Genomic DNA, 15,962 nt, shown 5'->3' on the forward strand with positions numbered 1-15,962 from the left:
CCTGTTGGCTCCGCTGTGCCTACGGTTGAGGGCATGCGGGAGAGGAAGGCTCATGCAGAGCCTGATCGAGGGCCGCTGGCAGCCAATTCTCTTGAGGACCTCCCTCATGCTCGACAGGGCAACATAGGCGCCCGATGCCGCGATGTCGGCAGCTACAACATGTATTTTCACTCTGTCAATGGCTGCGGACAGGTATTCCAAGAAAGCGGGAACGTCTGAGAATTTCGCTGAGCGGTAAATACCTCTGGTTAGCCCCAATGCCACACCTTGAATCTCTCTGTTGACATAAAATGGAACATCCCGATCTTCCTCCCATCGTCTTTTCAGGCTCTGCCTCCCGATCCCACTCCTTCCCACTTCCTCGTTCTTCATAAGATGGATGTGTGGCAGCCTCACCCTAACGTTCCAGTCAAAGTCGGCCAGGACTGCACCACCGATCGCATCCGTCTCGTCCAGCAGGTGACGCGCAATGTCTTCCCGCAGATTCTCAGCAACCTTCTTCACGACAGTCCTGTGGCTGGCAGGCAGGAACTCCAAGACCTCCTGGCAGGGTGACAAAGAGAAGAAACAAGGCATGGCTGGGCTAGACGGACAGCTAGACATGGTAGCCAGCGTAAGCTCTCAGTTTTTTTTACTCACTGAATCAAACAAGATTTTAAACGCAACTTTTCTTCGCATACTGAAAGGCTAAGCATGTTAACCAAGCAGAGAAGAATGAGATGCCATGGCAAGAAAAAAATCATAAAATGACAGCGATATTAGCTCCCAAATGGTAGATGCTGTATGCTTTTGCCAAAAAATGCCAGAGAAAACAGTTGGAACACTCAAAAAACAATCTGCTTTCTGCATTCAAACGAGTATACTGCATACTTTGCGCACTTCATGCCTTTGCAGCAAACTTCATCATCATTCAGTTTCCAACTTGCACTGCACATGACTAGTTCATGCTCACCACTAAGTGACAACTTCACCAAAATCCACCATGTCGTGTACATCTACGGCCGACAGTCTTGAGAGAGTAATACACTTGCTCATCAAAACACACTCCAGTGAAACCTGTTCCTTCATTGTATGGCTACTGGAGCCACTCATGCAACGAGCATGAACAACTTGCACTTTGCATTAAAAACTCTTGTGCAGCATACTCTCTTTTCAGGTTCAACTGCTGCACTATTCATATTTTGCTAGCCGCAGTGTCAGCTAAAATGTCAGCTAAAGCTTTACACCTGAGGAACCTATCCTGACTCGCACTTCCAATCGGCTACATATTTCATTTTGCCTACTAACACTGCGCAGTAAAAAAGAGAAGTTGAACAGGCATGCATCCAGCTGGTTACCCTACACCTGAGGTGGGGGACAAAGAGAGTGCATCAGGGGTTAATGCAAGAACCACTCCTAACATGTCTGATAATAGCACTTGAGATTTCATGCACAAGGTGCTTTTGACTCAGTGGAAATCTCAGGAGTCATGCAGGCATTGTAGAATTAGGGTGTACAAGAGTCTTATGCGAAAATACTGAAAGACATCTATAACGACTGCACAGCTACCACAGCCCTTCATAAAGTCAGCAACAAAATTCCAGGCAGGGAGACACAATCTCGCCAATGCTATTCACAGCCTGTTTACAGATGTTTCGAGGCCTGGATTGGGAACAGTTGAGGATAAGAGTTATCGAGGATACCTAAGTAATTTGCAACTCGCTAATGATATTCCGTTGCTAAGTCACTAAGGAGATGAGCTGCAAAGCATGACGAATGAGTTAGACAGGCAGAGCAGAACAGTGGGTCTTAAAATTAACATGCAGAAAACCAAAGTAATGTTCAACACTCTCTCAAGGGAACAACAGTTCACAATTGGCAGCGAGGTGCTGGGAATACATCTACTAAGGCAAGCAGCGACCGCTGATGCAGATCGTGAGACGGAAATAACTAGAAGGAGAAGAATGGGGTGGAGCGCATATGGCAGGTTCTCTCAGATCATGAATGGCAGGTTACCAATATCCCTCAAGAGAAAACTGTACAACAGCTGTATCTTACTGGCACTCACCTACGGGGCGGAAATGTGGAGGCTAACGAAAAGGTTTCAGCTCAAGTTAAAGACAACGCAGCGAGCTATGGAAAGAAAAATGACAGGTGTAACATTAAGAGACCGGAAGTGGGCGGAGTGGGTGAGGGAATAAAGGCGGGTTAATGACATCCTGGTTGAAATCAAGGTATTATAAATGGGCTTGGGCAGTGCATGTAATGTGAAGGCAAGATAACCGGTGGTCCTTAAGAAAAGGCAAGCGTAGCAGGGGCGGCAGAAAGTTAGGTGGGCGGATGAAATAAAGAAGTCAGCAGGGATAAGGTGGCCGCAGCTGGCAAAGGACAGGGTTCATTGGAGAGACATGGGAGAGATCTTTGCCCTGAAATAGGCATAGTCAGGCTGATAATGATGCTTATAAGGATACTGAATAAAAAAATCTGGAAATACTGAGAAAGCGCTAGATTTTCATTCGTAACATATGATTACCATAGTGTACAGTCATCATTCCGGTTATATTAGAGTGGATGGCTTTAATTTGGGCACATTGTGAACGGTGGCCGGGCCTCACCCAGAGAGTGCCTGCCTATGAAGTGGCGGGCGTGATGGCACACTTAACCTCAGCAGGGCGGTAGACAAGCTGGCCTGGCAGTGTGCAGTTCAAGAATTCCTGCTCGCTCATTCCTCTGGCGGGTGTGAGATGGTGCTGCCAGTACCATCTATGTGAAATGTTGCTTTTATGGCTCGCTGTCGCTGCAGACATTGGGGATTTCCAATTAATTCTGATGGAACCAGGCAAGGAGCCAACCAAAGTAAACCACGAGATGCAGGCAGAAAACCTTGAAGCATGGACATGAGGTAGCGGAATGAAATAAACAGTACAGTGAAGCAAAAGCATGCCAAACATGTTCACTTTCGTGCGATCTGTGCTGGCTACTATGTTTAAAATTTTGACAAATCTTGGTCGTATAATACGTTTATTGACCAACCGCACATGCGCGAACATGCAAGTGGGCCGATCTCGGCGGGGAGATCCCAACTTGCTGCAGTACCGCTCGCTCATACTGGGCGGTGAGGGTTGCTTCGATCAGTTCGCTCACGGTATTGGAGATTCCGAGAGCCATGAGCTTATGGGTAGCTGTGGACATGGGAAGACCCAAGTTACGCTGAACTTACATCGGAATATCGCCTAAATCTCCGCATTCCTCCCATTCCCAAACGGATGCACCCGGAACACCACGCCGAGAGACGGGCCGACCGGGCTCGTCAGTTCGAGAAACGCTTCAGCGGACGTCCGGACGTCACGTATACGGACGCCTCTTACCATCCATCGAGGCCAGCGATGGTGGCGGTAGCTCTCGCCCCTCACCGCAGCTGGTACACAGCCTGCAGCATTCGCAATGCAGAAACAGTCACCGCAGCTGAGGAGGTTGCCATTGCGCTCGCGCTAGCCGACCCTAATACCAAAGTCGTCATCAGTGACTCTCAACAGGCTATTCGCAATTACGATGCTGGCCGTATCTCTTGCCAGGCGTTACACATTCTACGTTCTACAGCACCCTCTTCCACATCTCGCTTACTTCTTTGGGCTCCAGCCCATGAGTCGCTCAGCGGAAACGCCCAGGCACACACTCTCGCTCGAGATCTCAGCTGCCGAGCCGAGAGTATGATCAGCCACCCTGCTTCCGCTGACACTAATATCCCACGCGCTTCTCTACTCACCACTTACACGGACATACTCCAGCACTACCGACTCCAAAGGTGCACATATCCTCCCGCACACCGCGATCTAACAAGACGCGAGGCCGTCCAATGGCGCAAACTACAAACTGGCAGCTTCCCACACCCCCTCTTATACAGCAGGATCTTTCCGGAACAGATAGCCCCCATGTGTAAACACTGCTCAACTCCGGCCACACTCATACACATGGTGTGGACTTGTACACATTACAACACAGACAACGCAAACACCCCAGAGACGTGGGAGTCTCTCCTGTGTACTTCCAAGCGAGCAGACCAACGCTGGCTTATCCAGCGCGCGGTGGAGGCCGCGGCATCCCAAAGGATCCCCGCCAACCTCCTCTAAGTCAGCGCAACCGGTCCTTTGACTGGTCCCCTGTTTTTGGGTGCAATAAAAGAGTTTACCTACCATGCAAGTGGGCCGAACGAGAGGGCACGCGACGTCGCTACGTTTTCTACGGCAGTCACCCGCAGTGGTGGTTTCTCTTCAGTGCCTCGATGCAATGAGGCGAAGCACTATCACCACCACCACCACCCTCAAGAACAAAAAAATAAAAACGGCGTGCAAGTATACGCGACGGCCGTTTGTGAGGGGACGCGATATGATCAGGAGAAACACCGAGGTTTCTTTACGGTGCATAAGGGAAAGGAGGCGAAGCTTCTACAGCGATGCACTTATATAAGAACGAGCCGGGTCTGTGAATCGCAGCCTAAAAAGTAGAAACATTGTGACAATCAGCCGCCGCGGTGGCTTCCCCACAGTACTTGGGTACAAAGGGGCAAAGCATCCGAAAATGACAAGGAAGAGATTTTGTTTATTTCTGTCACTGCCGTCGGCGGACCGGATAATAATAATAATTGGTTTTGGGGGAAAGTAAATGGCGCAGTATCTGTCTCATATATCGTTGGACATCTGAACCGCGCCGTAGGGAAAGGGATAAAGGAGGGAGTGAAAGAAGAAAGGAAGCAGGGGTGCAGTAGTGGAGGGCTCCAGAATAATTTCGACCACCTGGGGATCTTTAATGTGCAGCACAGCACACGGGCGCCTTAGCGTTTTTCCTCCATAAAAACGCAGCATTTTTCCTCCATAAAAACGCAGCCGCAGCGGTCGGGCTCGAACCCGGGAACTCCGGATCAGTAGACATCAGTAGTAGAGCGCCCTAACCACTGAGCCACCGCGGTGGATGCGTTACGAATTTCCTTCCGCGCTAAAAACAGCGCTAACGCGGACTTAATTAGCGATCACCGGAGTACGGTCTGTTCAGCCCTTGTGCCAAGAAATGCCAATCAATATTTTTATAAAGTGAAATTGTAAATAAATGTCTTTTAACCTCATTCAACAGTTACATTTCTCAAAATCAGGCGGTTTGGATTATACGTTTTCCCCCGCCATTAAAAGAAAACGTATCAACAAGGTTTTACTGCAACTACATTCAGCTCATTTCTGTATCAAAAGCTGTAAATTTTTTAAATCAGATTTTTTGTTCACTACCCCTTAAATCTGAAAGGCATGCTTCATTAGAATGAGAGCACATTTTGTAGCGAAAGATACATTGGGCAGGAACTCGCAGTTTCGCGGTGCTCCCAGTCCCACCGTGGTCGCACTGCACCACGTGACCAACCACGTGACTGGTCATGTGACCAACTGCTTGCAATCAAGATTAAGCAAGGCTAGCCAAGCTATGCCTTAGCTTCCGCTACGTATATCGTGGCATAGCCGAGCTAAGCCACTGCCAATTTTTGTTCAAAGCTCACACTGCAAGCTCTGCTTGTCCAAGATGCAATGCTAATGCATGGCTCTTGTCCTTGTGACTAGTGAAACAGTCATTAAATTCTGCCTTGCCTTGTAGACAAGAATAAGCATAGCAATTTCAAAATAAGCCTTTAGCCTGATACTGTGCACGCTAAAGCATAGGGCACAGCCACTGTCCTGCCACCCATACAGAATCCTTTAGGTCGCTTATACCCCTGTCACACGGGCATTTCGAGGGCCCTCGAACCGATAGTCTATCGACTCAAAGGCGATCGAGCGCTGCCACACGGGCAGTTTCAATGGCGATCGAGTCAATAGCCTATCGAGTCAACGGAGTAGCGCAGAACTCCATCGAGATTTCGAGGGCCTTCGAGCGCTGCCCAAGGTTGCTAGCGTTGCTCCGAGCGGCGCCAAGCGCACTTTCGTACACGACACATTCACGGTGAAAAAACATGAACAAACATTATTCGCATAAAATTTAATGTAAGCAGCCTGTAAAATTATTTTAAAATTATATTAGACTGGTTTTAAGCGCATTAAGCGCATTCATTTTGCGTTGCAGTCTTTGCGTTGCTTGCGTACTTAACGTTGACAACATGGCGGCACCCTGCCCGCCCGCTTCACAGCGATAACAGCTTCGTCGCTAATCCCTCAAAGCAATATCGTGTTCTAAGCTGTTGTATTCGCCTTCGATTTGCCCATTCTTACTCTCGCATAAAGTTTCAAGAGAAAAATAGCTCTTGTTTTTCAGATATCATGGCGATTTCCCCGGTCTTAAGCCTGACGAAGCAGCGCTCCGACGCAGTTGGACTGGCTTGGTTTTGGCACGTCTTGTATTAAAGTGGCTACAGCAGTGTATGCATATGTACGTCGCGTACGTGCAACTAAAAGGGTTTTTAACGACTTTCGCGTATGCCTGTATTTCAGCATTTAGTATACATTTATCAACTATTTTTGTTATTTTTGCAAAATCCAAAGTAGCGATTGTGGCGCCACTCATCTGTGGCGTAAGACACGAGAACCATTTCAATGGCCATTGAGATTTGCCGTGTAGCAGCGGCGAGTTCGATGGCGATTGAGAATCTCGAAGACCCTCGACTCGAGGGTGATTGAAACTGGCCGTGTGACAGGGGTATTACATGCCTTTGCACAAGCATTGGGTGAAGGAGAACAAGATGCTTAAGCGATCCAACTGAACCAAAAAACATCTGGCAGTCAGGCGCACTTCATCCTAAATAATGGTGCCCTATAGAAAGGTCCTGCATTAATAAATACATGTGGGGTCACAAAAACTCTGTGTTGTAGTAGTAGTAACTGGTTTTGAGGAAAGGAAATGACACAGTAACTGTCTCACTTATCTCAGTGGACACCTGAACTGCACCACAAAGGAGGGATAAAGGAGGGAGGGAAAGAAGAAAGAGGTGCCATAGTGGAGGTCTCCAGAATAATTTTGACCACCTGGGGATCTTTAACATGCACCGACATCAAACAGCACAAGGGCGCCTATTGCACTTCCCCTCCAAAGCCCGGTTCAAGCTCGGGTAATCAGGCTTAGTAGACGAGCGCCGTAATCACTGAGCCACCATAGCGGGTAAACTCTGTGTTTCATAACACTACAAGTACCCCACTGCTATATAATGTGCACCAGATCAGACAGATTGCAACTCTAAATGAAGCGAGTAGTGTCCTAACAGAATCAAGCAAAGTGGTCAAACTAAAAGCAACATAAGATCTACATAACAATCCTGTCCTAAATGGCCGGCTACTAACTACCTCTGCATATGTTACAGACTACATTGACCATCTCCACAAAGTAGATGCTCCTTCATGTCATACTAAACTTTGTTTTTATTAATTTGTCCGCAGCACTTCTAAGCGTTGGAACCACCTTCCCAGAAATGTATCCAACATTACCGACTTCAATACTCTTAATACTGCCGTATGTAATCATTTTTTATAAACTTCTGACTATTTTCTTTGCATCTGGCTTCAGTGTCATTAATTTTTCACCTCAAAATTGTTGTTTTCTTGCCTTGTTAAGCCTCTCTTTTTTATTGTTTTTTTTTTCTTAGTCCAGTTAATACACTACCAGCCTTACAAGAGTTAATATTCTTGCTGCACTGTATGTTATCCAATGTATGTCCTCCCACTCCTTTCTGTAATGCCTTCAGGCCCTGACAGCATTTAAATAAATTAATAAGCCAGTTTTTGTAGGCTTTGCCTCATTTGAGCTGTTCAGCTCGTAAAGGGGAAACAGGGCTCTTGTGCCAGATTTGCCCGTCACAGAGCATGAGAGCAGCATTAAGACTGGCAGAGGAGAGCACAGTGCACTCTTACCGCATCGCCACCTTCAGAAAGTGCAGTCAGCAGGGGGCGCGAACGGAAGAAGGCTCTCCAGGCATCGTTGGATTCCCAGAACTCGGTGAGGGACCACACCTTGGAGCAGTGGTCGAAGGATGGGCCCCTCTGCCCACACAGGCTGCTCACCACTGAGTCCAGGTACTAGACAGGAGGGAACAAAGGAGCGAGGCTGTACAGCGCTTGCTTAGCCTTTTTGGCATGAAGTAGCATTAACAAGCCTCAGCACATCTGTGCAGAGGACAACATGGGGCCTGTCCATCCTTGCACTCTATGCTGTGAGCACGCCTTAAGAAGCAAAAGAGGAAATCCGCCTTTGTAGAAGCGGGAGCTCAAAGATCGGCACTTGTTATTTCTAATGGTACAACAATGTGCACAGCAATGCCTGTTCATGATTGCTTCCAAGTGAACCAGACCAGACCAATAACCAATAAGGAAGGCAAATAACTGTTTGTCTTGATAAAGAAGTGAAAGAAAAAGAGATAAGTATGGTCCAGAGTAAGGGTGAAGAGGTAGGAGGAGAAAAAGATGATAAGCACAAGAGATTAAGGGAAGTGAAATACAACAAGAAGAAAAATGATTGCATAAACTGACATGGCCAGAGGTGTGCAACAAGACGTAGCAGAGAAGAGAGAGAGTAGTACATTATTTTGCCACCTACGGCCAGCCTGTCCAAACAATACAATTTCATTTTTTCTCTTACTCTCTCTCTGATGCCTCAAGTTACATCGATATGACTTGGTACCCTTGCTGTCTGTCAAAATCACCGGGAATACAAGATGCCGTGGATAAATGCTCCCAGACAGGGCAGTAGCACGGCAGATGAGACAAACGTGAGCATTGCACTAAAACAGTCTGATGGATGTCCAAGAACGCTAGAATGCTGTTGCATGGCGATCCAGATGGTTCAGCCATAATATCACTCCTGCCTGTTTGTGTCGCTAAGGCCCACAGACTGCAGTTAAGTTTCAGTCGTCAGGGAACCTAACAAGACCGTCTTGCGAGCCCTGAGACACCACTACTAGGGGCATCATCGTCTATTCACCAAGAGAGCAATTAAGTTCTTTCTCCGTTTCACCAAGTCATGAACAAATCCTTCTACCCTAGTTAGTTCAAGCAAGGGCTCTTCGTGCCGCAGTTTAAAGACACAGGGGTGAGTTTGTTGTACACACATATTTTGCATGCTCACTTAATATGCCCATGCTACAGCACCGAAGTGCATGTTTGAATATGACAGTTGTTTTCCTTTGCTTTTTATTCGTTGCATAAATGTGCTTTCACTGAAAATACTCGCCATCTTCTCTACCTTGTGATGTCCACTATGCATGAGACTGTGAAAGTTTGCATTTGCAACAGTGAAATGCTTTCCCTTTCCATATAAACTGATAGTGCATAACAAATAAGCTTTTACACACTCAATTCTGCATAACGTACATCTTGCATCTTTAATGTTTTGGCGCTTCTAGTTAGCTCCCTCATGAGTTTGAGTGGAATCAGTGGCGGATACTAAAAGATGCATCAGAAGACTATGTTCTGATCCCTAGACATTCATCCAGATTTTCTGATGCCCCAAATAAGAAATTTCTGGCGGCACCACCCAGCTATATGAGCTTACTTTAAACTTGCGCTTGAATGCTTTTTTTAAAGATTGCATCCCGTATCTCAATGAGTTCATGGTGCTTCTGCGAAATAACCATGGTAGCATCTGGTAAGGAGCCCAAATTTTATTATATTTCTCTCTGTCCATATGGCATATGCACAACAAGTGCCTTATTTTATTTTCAATGCAGATATTTCAACAAAACGCTATCAAAAATACAGAGTACTGCTCCTGAGGATGGACTGCCTGACCCATTGAGCACCTCGCTGAAGCATATTTGTGAACACTGATTTATTAGCCATCAGGTTCTAAATAAGTTTCAAATCATTCGAATTAATCTTCACTAAATAAAGTAAAAAATCCTGCAGTACTAATGTGCTCTGGTGAATTTTTCAGCTAACAAGAATAGCCACATTATTCTCTTTCCTCCCGATGCATGCATTCCTTGTTTGTTTTTCAAAAAGAAAGAAAAAATGATAAGTTTCCATACCGTCACTACAGGCATGTTTTATTAGGTTTTTGTGCCGGAATTCCAGCATGCAGGGGCCACATTTGATGGAAATTTAGATGGTTTTTCTTCCTCATAGACACAGTATCCCACCCCACCCTCTTCTAATGCACCCAGAAGGGGCAGTGAATGACAACAAACAACTAAAGAATAGTTATGAGATGAAGCCTCGGGAAGGCACTGCACACAATACTGGCTCCACGCAAAGGTGCTCATAAGAGCACTTCATGCTGTGTCCCGAACATGAGGCCAAATGCAAAAGATGCACAATCACACACAGATCCAAACTTTCCAACTGGCCAAGGCCGGGTTAGAGGTTATGACATTTCTTTGCTTATAATTGTGAAATAGAAGGCCCAAGCGAAAGTGGTCAGTACAATATGGTTCATTGACAAGTTTGCAGCTGAAAAATGGTCACTGCTACCAGCCACTACATCCAAATTAGCAGCCCAATACATCATCCACACTTGACCAGAGTTCTATGAATCCACATCAAAAAAACCTCTGCAACTTGTACTCCACGTAGCAAATCTGCTCTTGATGCACTGGATGCAAAAACAGCTCACATGGGCGATTCTCAAGGCCATGCTCTAAGTAAATGACTTAAACAAGAGCGTCAGTACCCATATCTCAGAAAAAAATTGTGCGGTGTTGGTGTTGGGGAACGTTAGAAGCCTCGCAGCCGCAGCGGGGAGAGCAACCGACTGCTTGCTCCGGCCGCTCCAGCAACCTAGCTGGACCAACTAGGTCACATGACCTTCTAGCATCATCAGAACCTGCCCACCGGATTATGAAGAAACTCTCCACCATGGCAGGTGCCAGTTAAATTAATGATTAATTGCGAGATGTTGCTCGGGAAGAGCAACCTGGGTCTCACAAACCCCACAAATGGCAGCACCCCTTATTGCAGGGCAGTGGCGCATTGCTTAACCACCGCATCACTGCACCAGGAGTGGCATGAGGACTCCCAGCAATGATCTATGAATGTGAATTCTTGAATTACCAATTCTGCATAGATGGGAATCAACCCATTAACGCTGTCGCACCATACCCTTAAAGGGGCTCTGAAGCACCTTCCGAGGAGAGCACATCAAGTCGCTCAATCACTACATTGTGTTGTCATGAAAACCTGAGCCAAATAATACACTTATACATGCAGCAGAGGACCCACAATCAAGCACGAAAGTTGATGAGCCCTTCCCGACGATTTATTCATGCTCGCACCCTCCTCTGTCGCTCGCATTTGCGTATACAAGTTGAGAGGTGGCCATTGGTTAGATTCGTTCATATGTCGGGCAGCTACCGTGACCGCGGCCAATAACACGCATAGCTCCGGCAGGTGAGGAGGCTCCGCTCCCGGAGGTTGGGCCGGCAGAGGAGCGCCGACCTTCCAGCGAGAAAAAAGTGACGAGAGGAGAGGGAAAGGCGCGAAGACGCTGAAATTCAAATTTTGACTACAGATAACTCAGCTTCTAGAAAGCGCATTAAAAAAATCCTTGCTGGACAATATTCGTGAAGCAGTGTGCTTTAACGTCCCCGGCATACTGGAACTTTATTAGTGCTCCTTTCAGAGCCCCTTTAAGGCAGAGCTTAAGTGTTGCCTCTAGTTTTTAATGCGACAGCATTAAATGCCCTGTTGCCCAGAATATCCAATGTCATCGTTGTAGCAGCTATGAGCGAAAAATAGGGTAGTGCAGGATAGCCCAGGTGGTCACCCGACAGAGAAGCAACCCAGGCGGGCCACCTAGGTCACGTGACCTTATGGCGTCATCACAACTTGCCCATCGGATTGTGAGCAAACTGACCACCATCGCAGGTGGCTGTGAAATTAATGACTGATTGCAAGAGGTTGCTCTGGAGGAGCAACTTTGGGTTGCACGAGCCCACCGGTGGCAGCGCCTACCATCTCATGGCAATAACACATACCTTGACCGCTGCACCATTGCGGAGAGAGTGGTGTGAGGACTCTCAGGGACATTTGAATGTAAAGTTGATAATGACTTATTCCACATATATAAGCATTAACTCATTAATGCTATTGCATCATTATCATTAAACCAATTTTTTTTTCTTTCCAGGCATATATTGGCAGGTGTCTCCAGGTGTATGCAGACTGAAGGGCCAAGGGAAAGAATAAACAGAGCATAAAAAGAGAGCCCCAAATAATTTTAACCACACATGCAGAAGAGTACAGTTACCAAGCATGGAGCAAACGGCTCTCCCTGTGCAAGCACCCACGCCCAACACGCATTCTGCCGATCCTACTGAACGCTTATATGACAAGATTTTATAAAGAAGGACCCTAGCTTGAAGAAATCTCAATCTATTCTAGGCTACAGCTGTTTGTAAACAATAAGCTGATAAGCTCTACTAAATGATTTGGCAGGGCTCCGCAGGGTCACCAGTTGGTAAAATACATAAATTGAGAAAGGCCTAGGGAACACCATCAACTCTCCAGTAAACTGATCATAAAATACAACATATTAATGAATATCATGCTATTTATGGCATGCCGAGTTGGATTTGTTGCTTTAGAGAACAGCTTGTTAGCTAATCTAGCAGAATAGAATCAAATTAAACAGACAGCTTCAAGCCCAGCTCCCTGTTCACACATGTAAAAGTGCACTAACGTACAGGTAGCAGGTTATGTTATAACATACCTTGTTTTGCTTTCTATGCAACATTTTCATGCTGTCAAGCCAGTACAGTCGTCCACAGACCTGTCTAGAGTCTTGAACTCCGTGCCGTATGCACTCCGCAGCGCGCAGAGTGATGTCTAGCGGCAGTGCCTGGTTAGAGATTGCGCATCTTTGGGTGTTGTCTAAGCACCAGACTTATGCTATCTCGAACCAGGCGTTGCCACTAGACGTCGCTCTGCACGCTGCGGAGCACAGATGGCACAGAGTTCGAGCGCACTACACAGGTTCGTGGACGACTGTACTACTTACGGGAGTGTGTGTGAGTGTTTGCAAGCCTATCAAAGAAATGTACCTGATCCTTATTATGAACAAGATCCTCAGTACTGACAAACTGCACTTTAATTTAGCTTTTAGACATGCATCCCATGGCTGATTCTGATCTTCCAGTTATCACAGCAGCAGCAAGGACAACTTGCGAGAAGTTTGGTTTATGGTTTATGGGGGTTTCACGTCCCAAAGCGACTCAGGCTATGAGGAACGCCGTAGTAAAGAGCTCCGGAAATTTTGACCACCTGGGGTTCTTTAACGTGCACTGACATCGCACAGTACATAGGGCTCCAGAATTTCGCTTCCATGGAAATTCGACCGCCGCGGCCAGGATCGAACCAGCGTCTTTTGGGTCAGCAGCCGAGCACCATAACCACTGAGCCACCACGGCGGCACCAACTTGTGAGAAGTGTTGTGAGCAATCTCTGGTGATGTTGGCACCAGTGGTTGAGGTGAGCAATTTATTTTGTACCGATGACATTAAAATTACGACGACTGCTATGAACACATTGAAGTCGTTACGGATGTTTACCAGTGAGGAAATGGGTACATATGGAAGGAGTCACAGAATCTTGACCTGAGCATGGTGACATTTTGGCTACTTCAGTCCTCTGCTGCTGCACGACTAGAAAAAAATGTGCAGAACACAGCTGAGCTTTGGTGACGCTATGTTTGTGATCTTACATTAAAGTAATGCCAGGAAACTACACAAAGCATTCAATTCGTTTCTTGACTAACATAAGCTTCTTTTTTATTTAATTTTACTTTAGTATGTGCAGCCTTTGCCAAAAGTAAGGAGAATAAGGGGTTCGCTTCTAAGCTATATATTAGGGCTCTTGTAATACCTGTAGAAGTACTGACTAGCAGAAGTGACAGTACAAGGATTCCTCTAGCCCTAAAAATAATTGTAAAGTTCACTATGCACAACGAACCACAAGGCATAGCCCAGAAGCAGACCATAGCTAGGTCCGAAACAGTTGTCTCATGGCATAGCCTTGATCGTTCGCTGAAACGGCTGCCACCTACATAATTTGCAAAGCAAGTCTCCAGCTACGCGTAATGTTGATTTCGTTTTTTTTTTTTACACTTTCGAACCACATCTGCAAGGTCTCACATCTGATACAGAAGTATTTACAAACAACTAAATGCTGAGACAATGTACAAATCCGCTATGTGTGTAACAATTGCGAGAAGTAGAAAAGCTTTCAGCACAGCTTTCAACCTAATTTTGATGTCCATAGAGCGCCACTGCGCCAAGTTTACGACACAAGTAAAATTACAGAGATCCTGCAGCAAAGTGATATCAACGGACGACAGCCATTCCTCGTTACTACCGCTGTTGCTGCTGACTGCTTGCCCGAAGCCGTACAGAAAGATGCGGCGGATTGCAGTGGCGATGCTCGCGCACTTGCTTTAATCAGACCAGTAACGCCCACAACCTGTCCTATTCCATTGACTACCTCCAAACAACCCTTAAAGCCGAAGCGAGAAATAAAGAAGCAACACAAGGGCTCTAAAGCACGCAATAAGTTCTGGGTCATTTTAAATGGTGAGAACGTGCCAATAAACCGCACTAAGCTATGTGATCACTTGATCATCGACAGTGCCGCTAAAACCGCCAATGTCAACACAAAAGAAACTCGACAGCACACAATCCCTGCATGTCTAATCAGACACCGAACTTACACGGTCCACTAATTAAGTCCCATAGAATCTCTTGCTATAATGAGCCTGAGAATCTCACCTTTTCAGCTTTTTCCACAGGAAATTTCGAGAGCAAGCTCAGGCAATCGCCACTCTCAGACGGCGCCATGCTTGTTTTTAATGTGGATTGGGTTAGATTGCATTGACTCATTCTGACTTAGCCAAGTACCAAGAGGAGCGATTTTGGGAGATTTCGGTTTCGCTTCAAAATTGAGAATTGGTTTTGAAGAAAAGAAATAGAGCAGTAATTGTCTCACGTATCTCGCTGGACAACCAAACCGCTCCGTAAGGAAGAGATAATGGAGGGAGTGAAGAAACACGGAAGAAAGAGGTGCGGTAGTGGACGAGTGAGTGATGAGTAATAACTTTATTGAGTGTCCGGCAGGGTTTAGCGCAACCGGGCTGAAGTCTCCCACGTCTGGACTTCGAGATCTTCTCTCTTCGTCGCCTCGAGGGCCTGCTGGATGACCCAAAGTTGGTCATTGAGCTTGGAGCTGCGCAGAGCGGCTAGGCACTATAGAGCGGTGGACCATCTGGGGATCTTTAAAGTATGGACACCTAATTTTGGTAGCACATTTTCTTCTCTAGGATGATGCAAAATACACTACTATGCAAGAATCACATGTGGTATTGCCTATGATCACCAAATAATTTTTAACTGAATTTTTCTGTCAAGCTGTTTCATTTTTGGGTTCAACAGCCGAACGATGTCACGAGAGGCCAAAAAAAAAAAAAGTCGATATAATCGCTGCTTCATCGTTTTCAACGATTGGAGTGCTGAAGCCAGCCTTGCTCAAGAGCCGAAATGGCAACGAATGTAGAAGCGCCGATTATTTGCAAATTTTCATGCCTCACGTGACCTGTAACCACACTATGACGTAGTCATTGTTAGGTTGTTGAAACCGAAACCGAAACAGCACGAGAAAAAATTAGATTGTAAGTTATTTAGCGATCGTAGAAGAATTGTGCTTCGCCTCCATCGAAACGTGGCCGGCGCGGTCGAGTTCGAATCCGGGTACTCTAGCTCAGTAGTCGAGCACCCTAAACACCGCACTAACCGTGGCGGGTGGTTGGCTTTTACGAATGCTTTTACGGCGCTCGGCTACTGTAGTACACGGGTTTAAACCAGGTCGTGGCGTCCGCGTTTCGATGGAGGCGATACGCGAAAGAAGCCCATGTGCTGTGTGGTGCCAGTGCTCGTTAGAGATACCTATGTGATCGAAATTATTCCGGAGCCTACGGCTCCTTTTTCTCCTTCAGCTCCCACCTTTCTCCCTTGCCCCACGGCGCGGTTGAGGTGCCCTGCGAGA

General features: G+C 46.5%; 1 protein-coding gene across 2 annotated transcripts in view; it reads right to left on the reverse strand.

Annotated features, from left to right (window-relative positions):
- Positions 1-14,848, reverse strand: part of LOC144124554 (COMM domain-containing protein 8-like) — a 53,648-nt gene extending 38,800 nt beyond the window's left edge. The window contains exons 1-3 of one of the 2 annotated variants that reach the window (XM_077657299.1): positions 14,693-14,848; positions 7,854-8,018; positions 397-543 (exon numbers count right to left, since the gene is read on the reverse strand). In XM_077657299.1, the coding sequence (XP_077513425.1) occupies positions 397-543; positions 7,854-8,018; positions 14,693-14,803 (423 nt within the window). In that variant the 5' untranslated portion in view covers positions 14,804-14,848. The remainder of the gene's footprint in view (positions 1-396; positions 544-7,853; positions 8,019-14,692) is intronic. The other variant, XM_077657300.1, reaches the window with a different exon arrangement.
- Between the last annotated feature and the right edge of the window lie 1,114 nt (positions 14,849-15,962).

This window comes from Amblyomma americanum, chromosome 3, assembly GCF_052857255.1.
Source record: "Amblyomma americanum isolate KBUSLIRL-KWMA chromosome 3, ASM5285725v1, whole genome shotgun sequence".
NCBI classification, from domain to species: domain Eukaryota; kingdom Metazoa; phylum Arthropoda; class Arachnida; order Ixodida; family Ixodidae; genus Amblyomma; species Amblyomma americanum.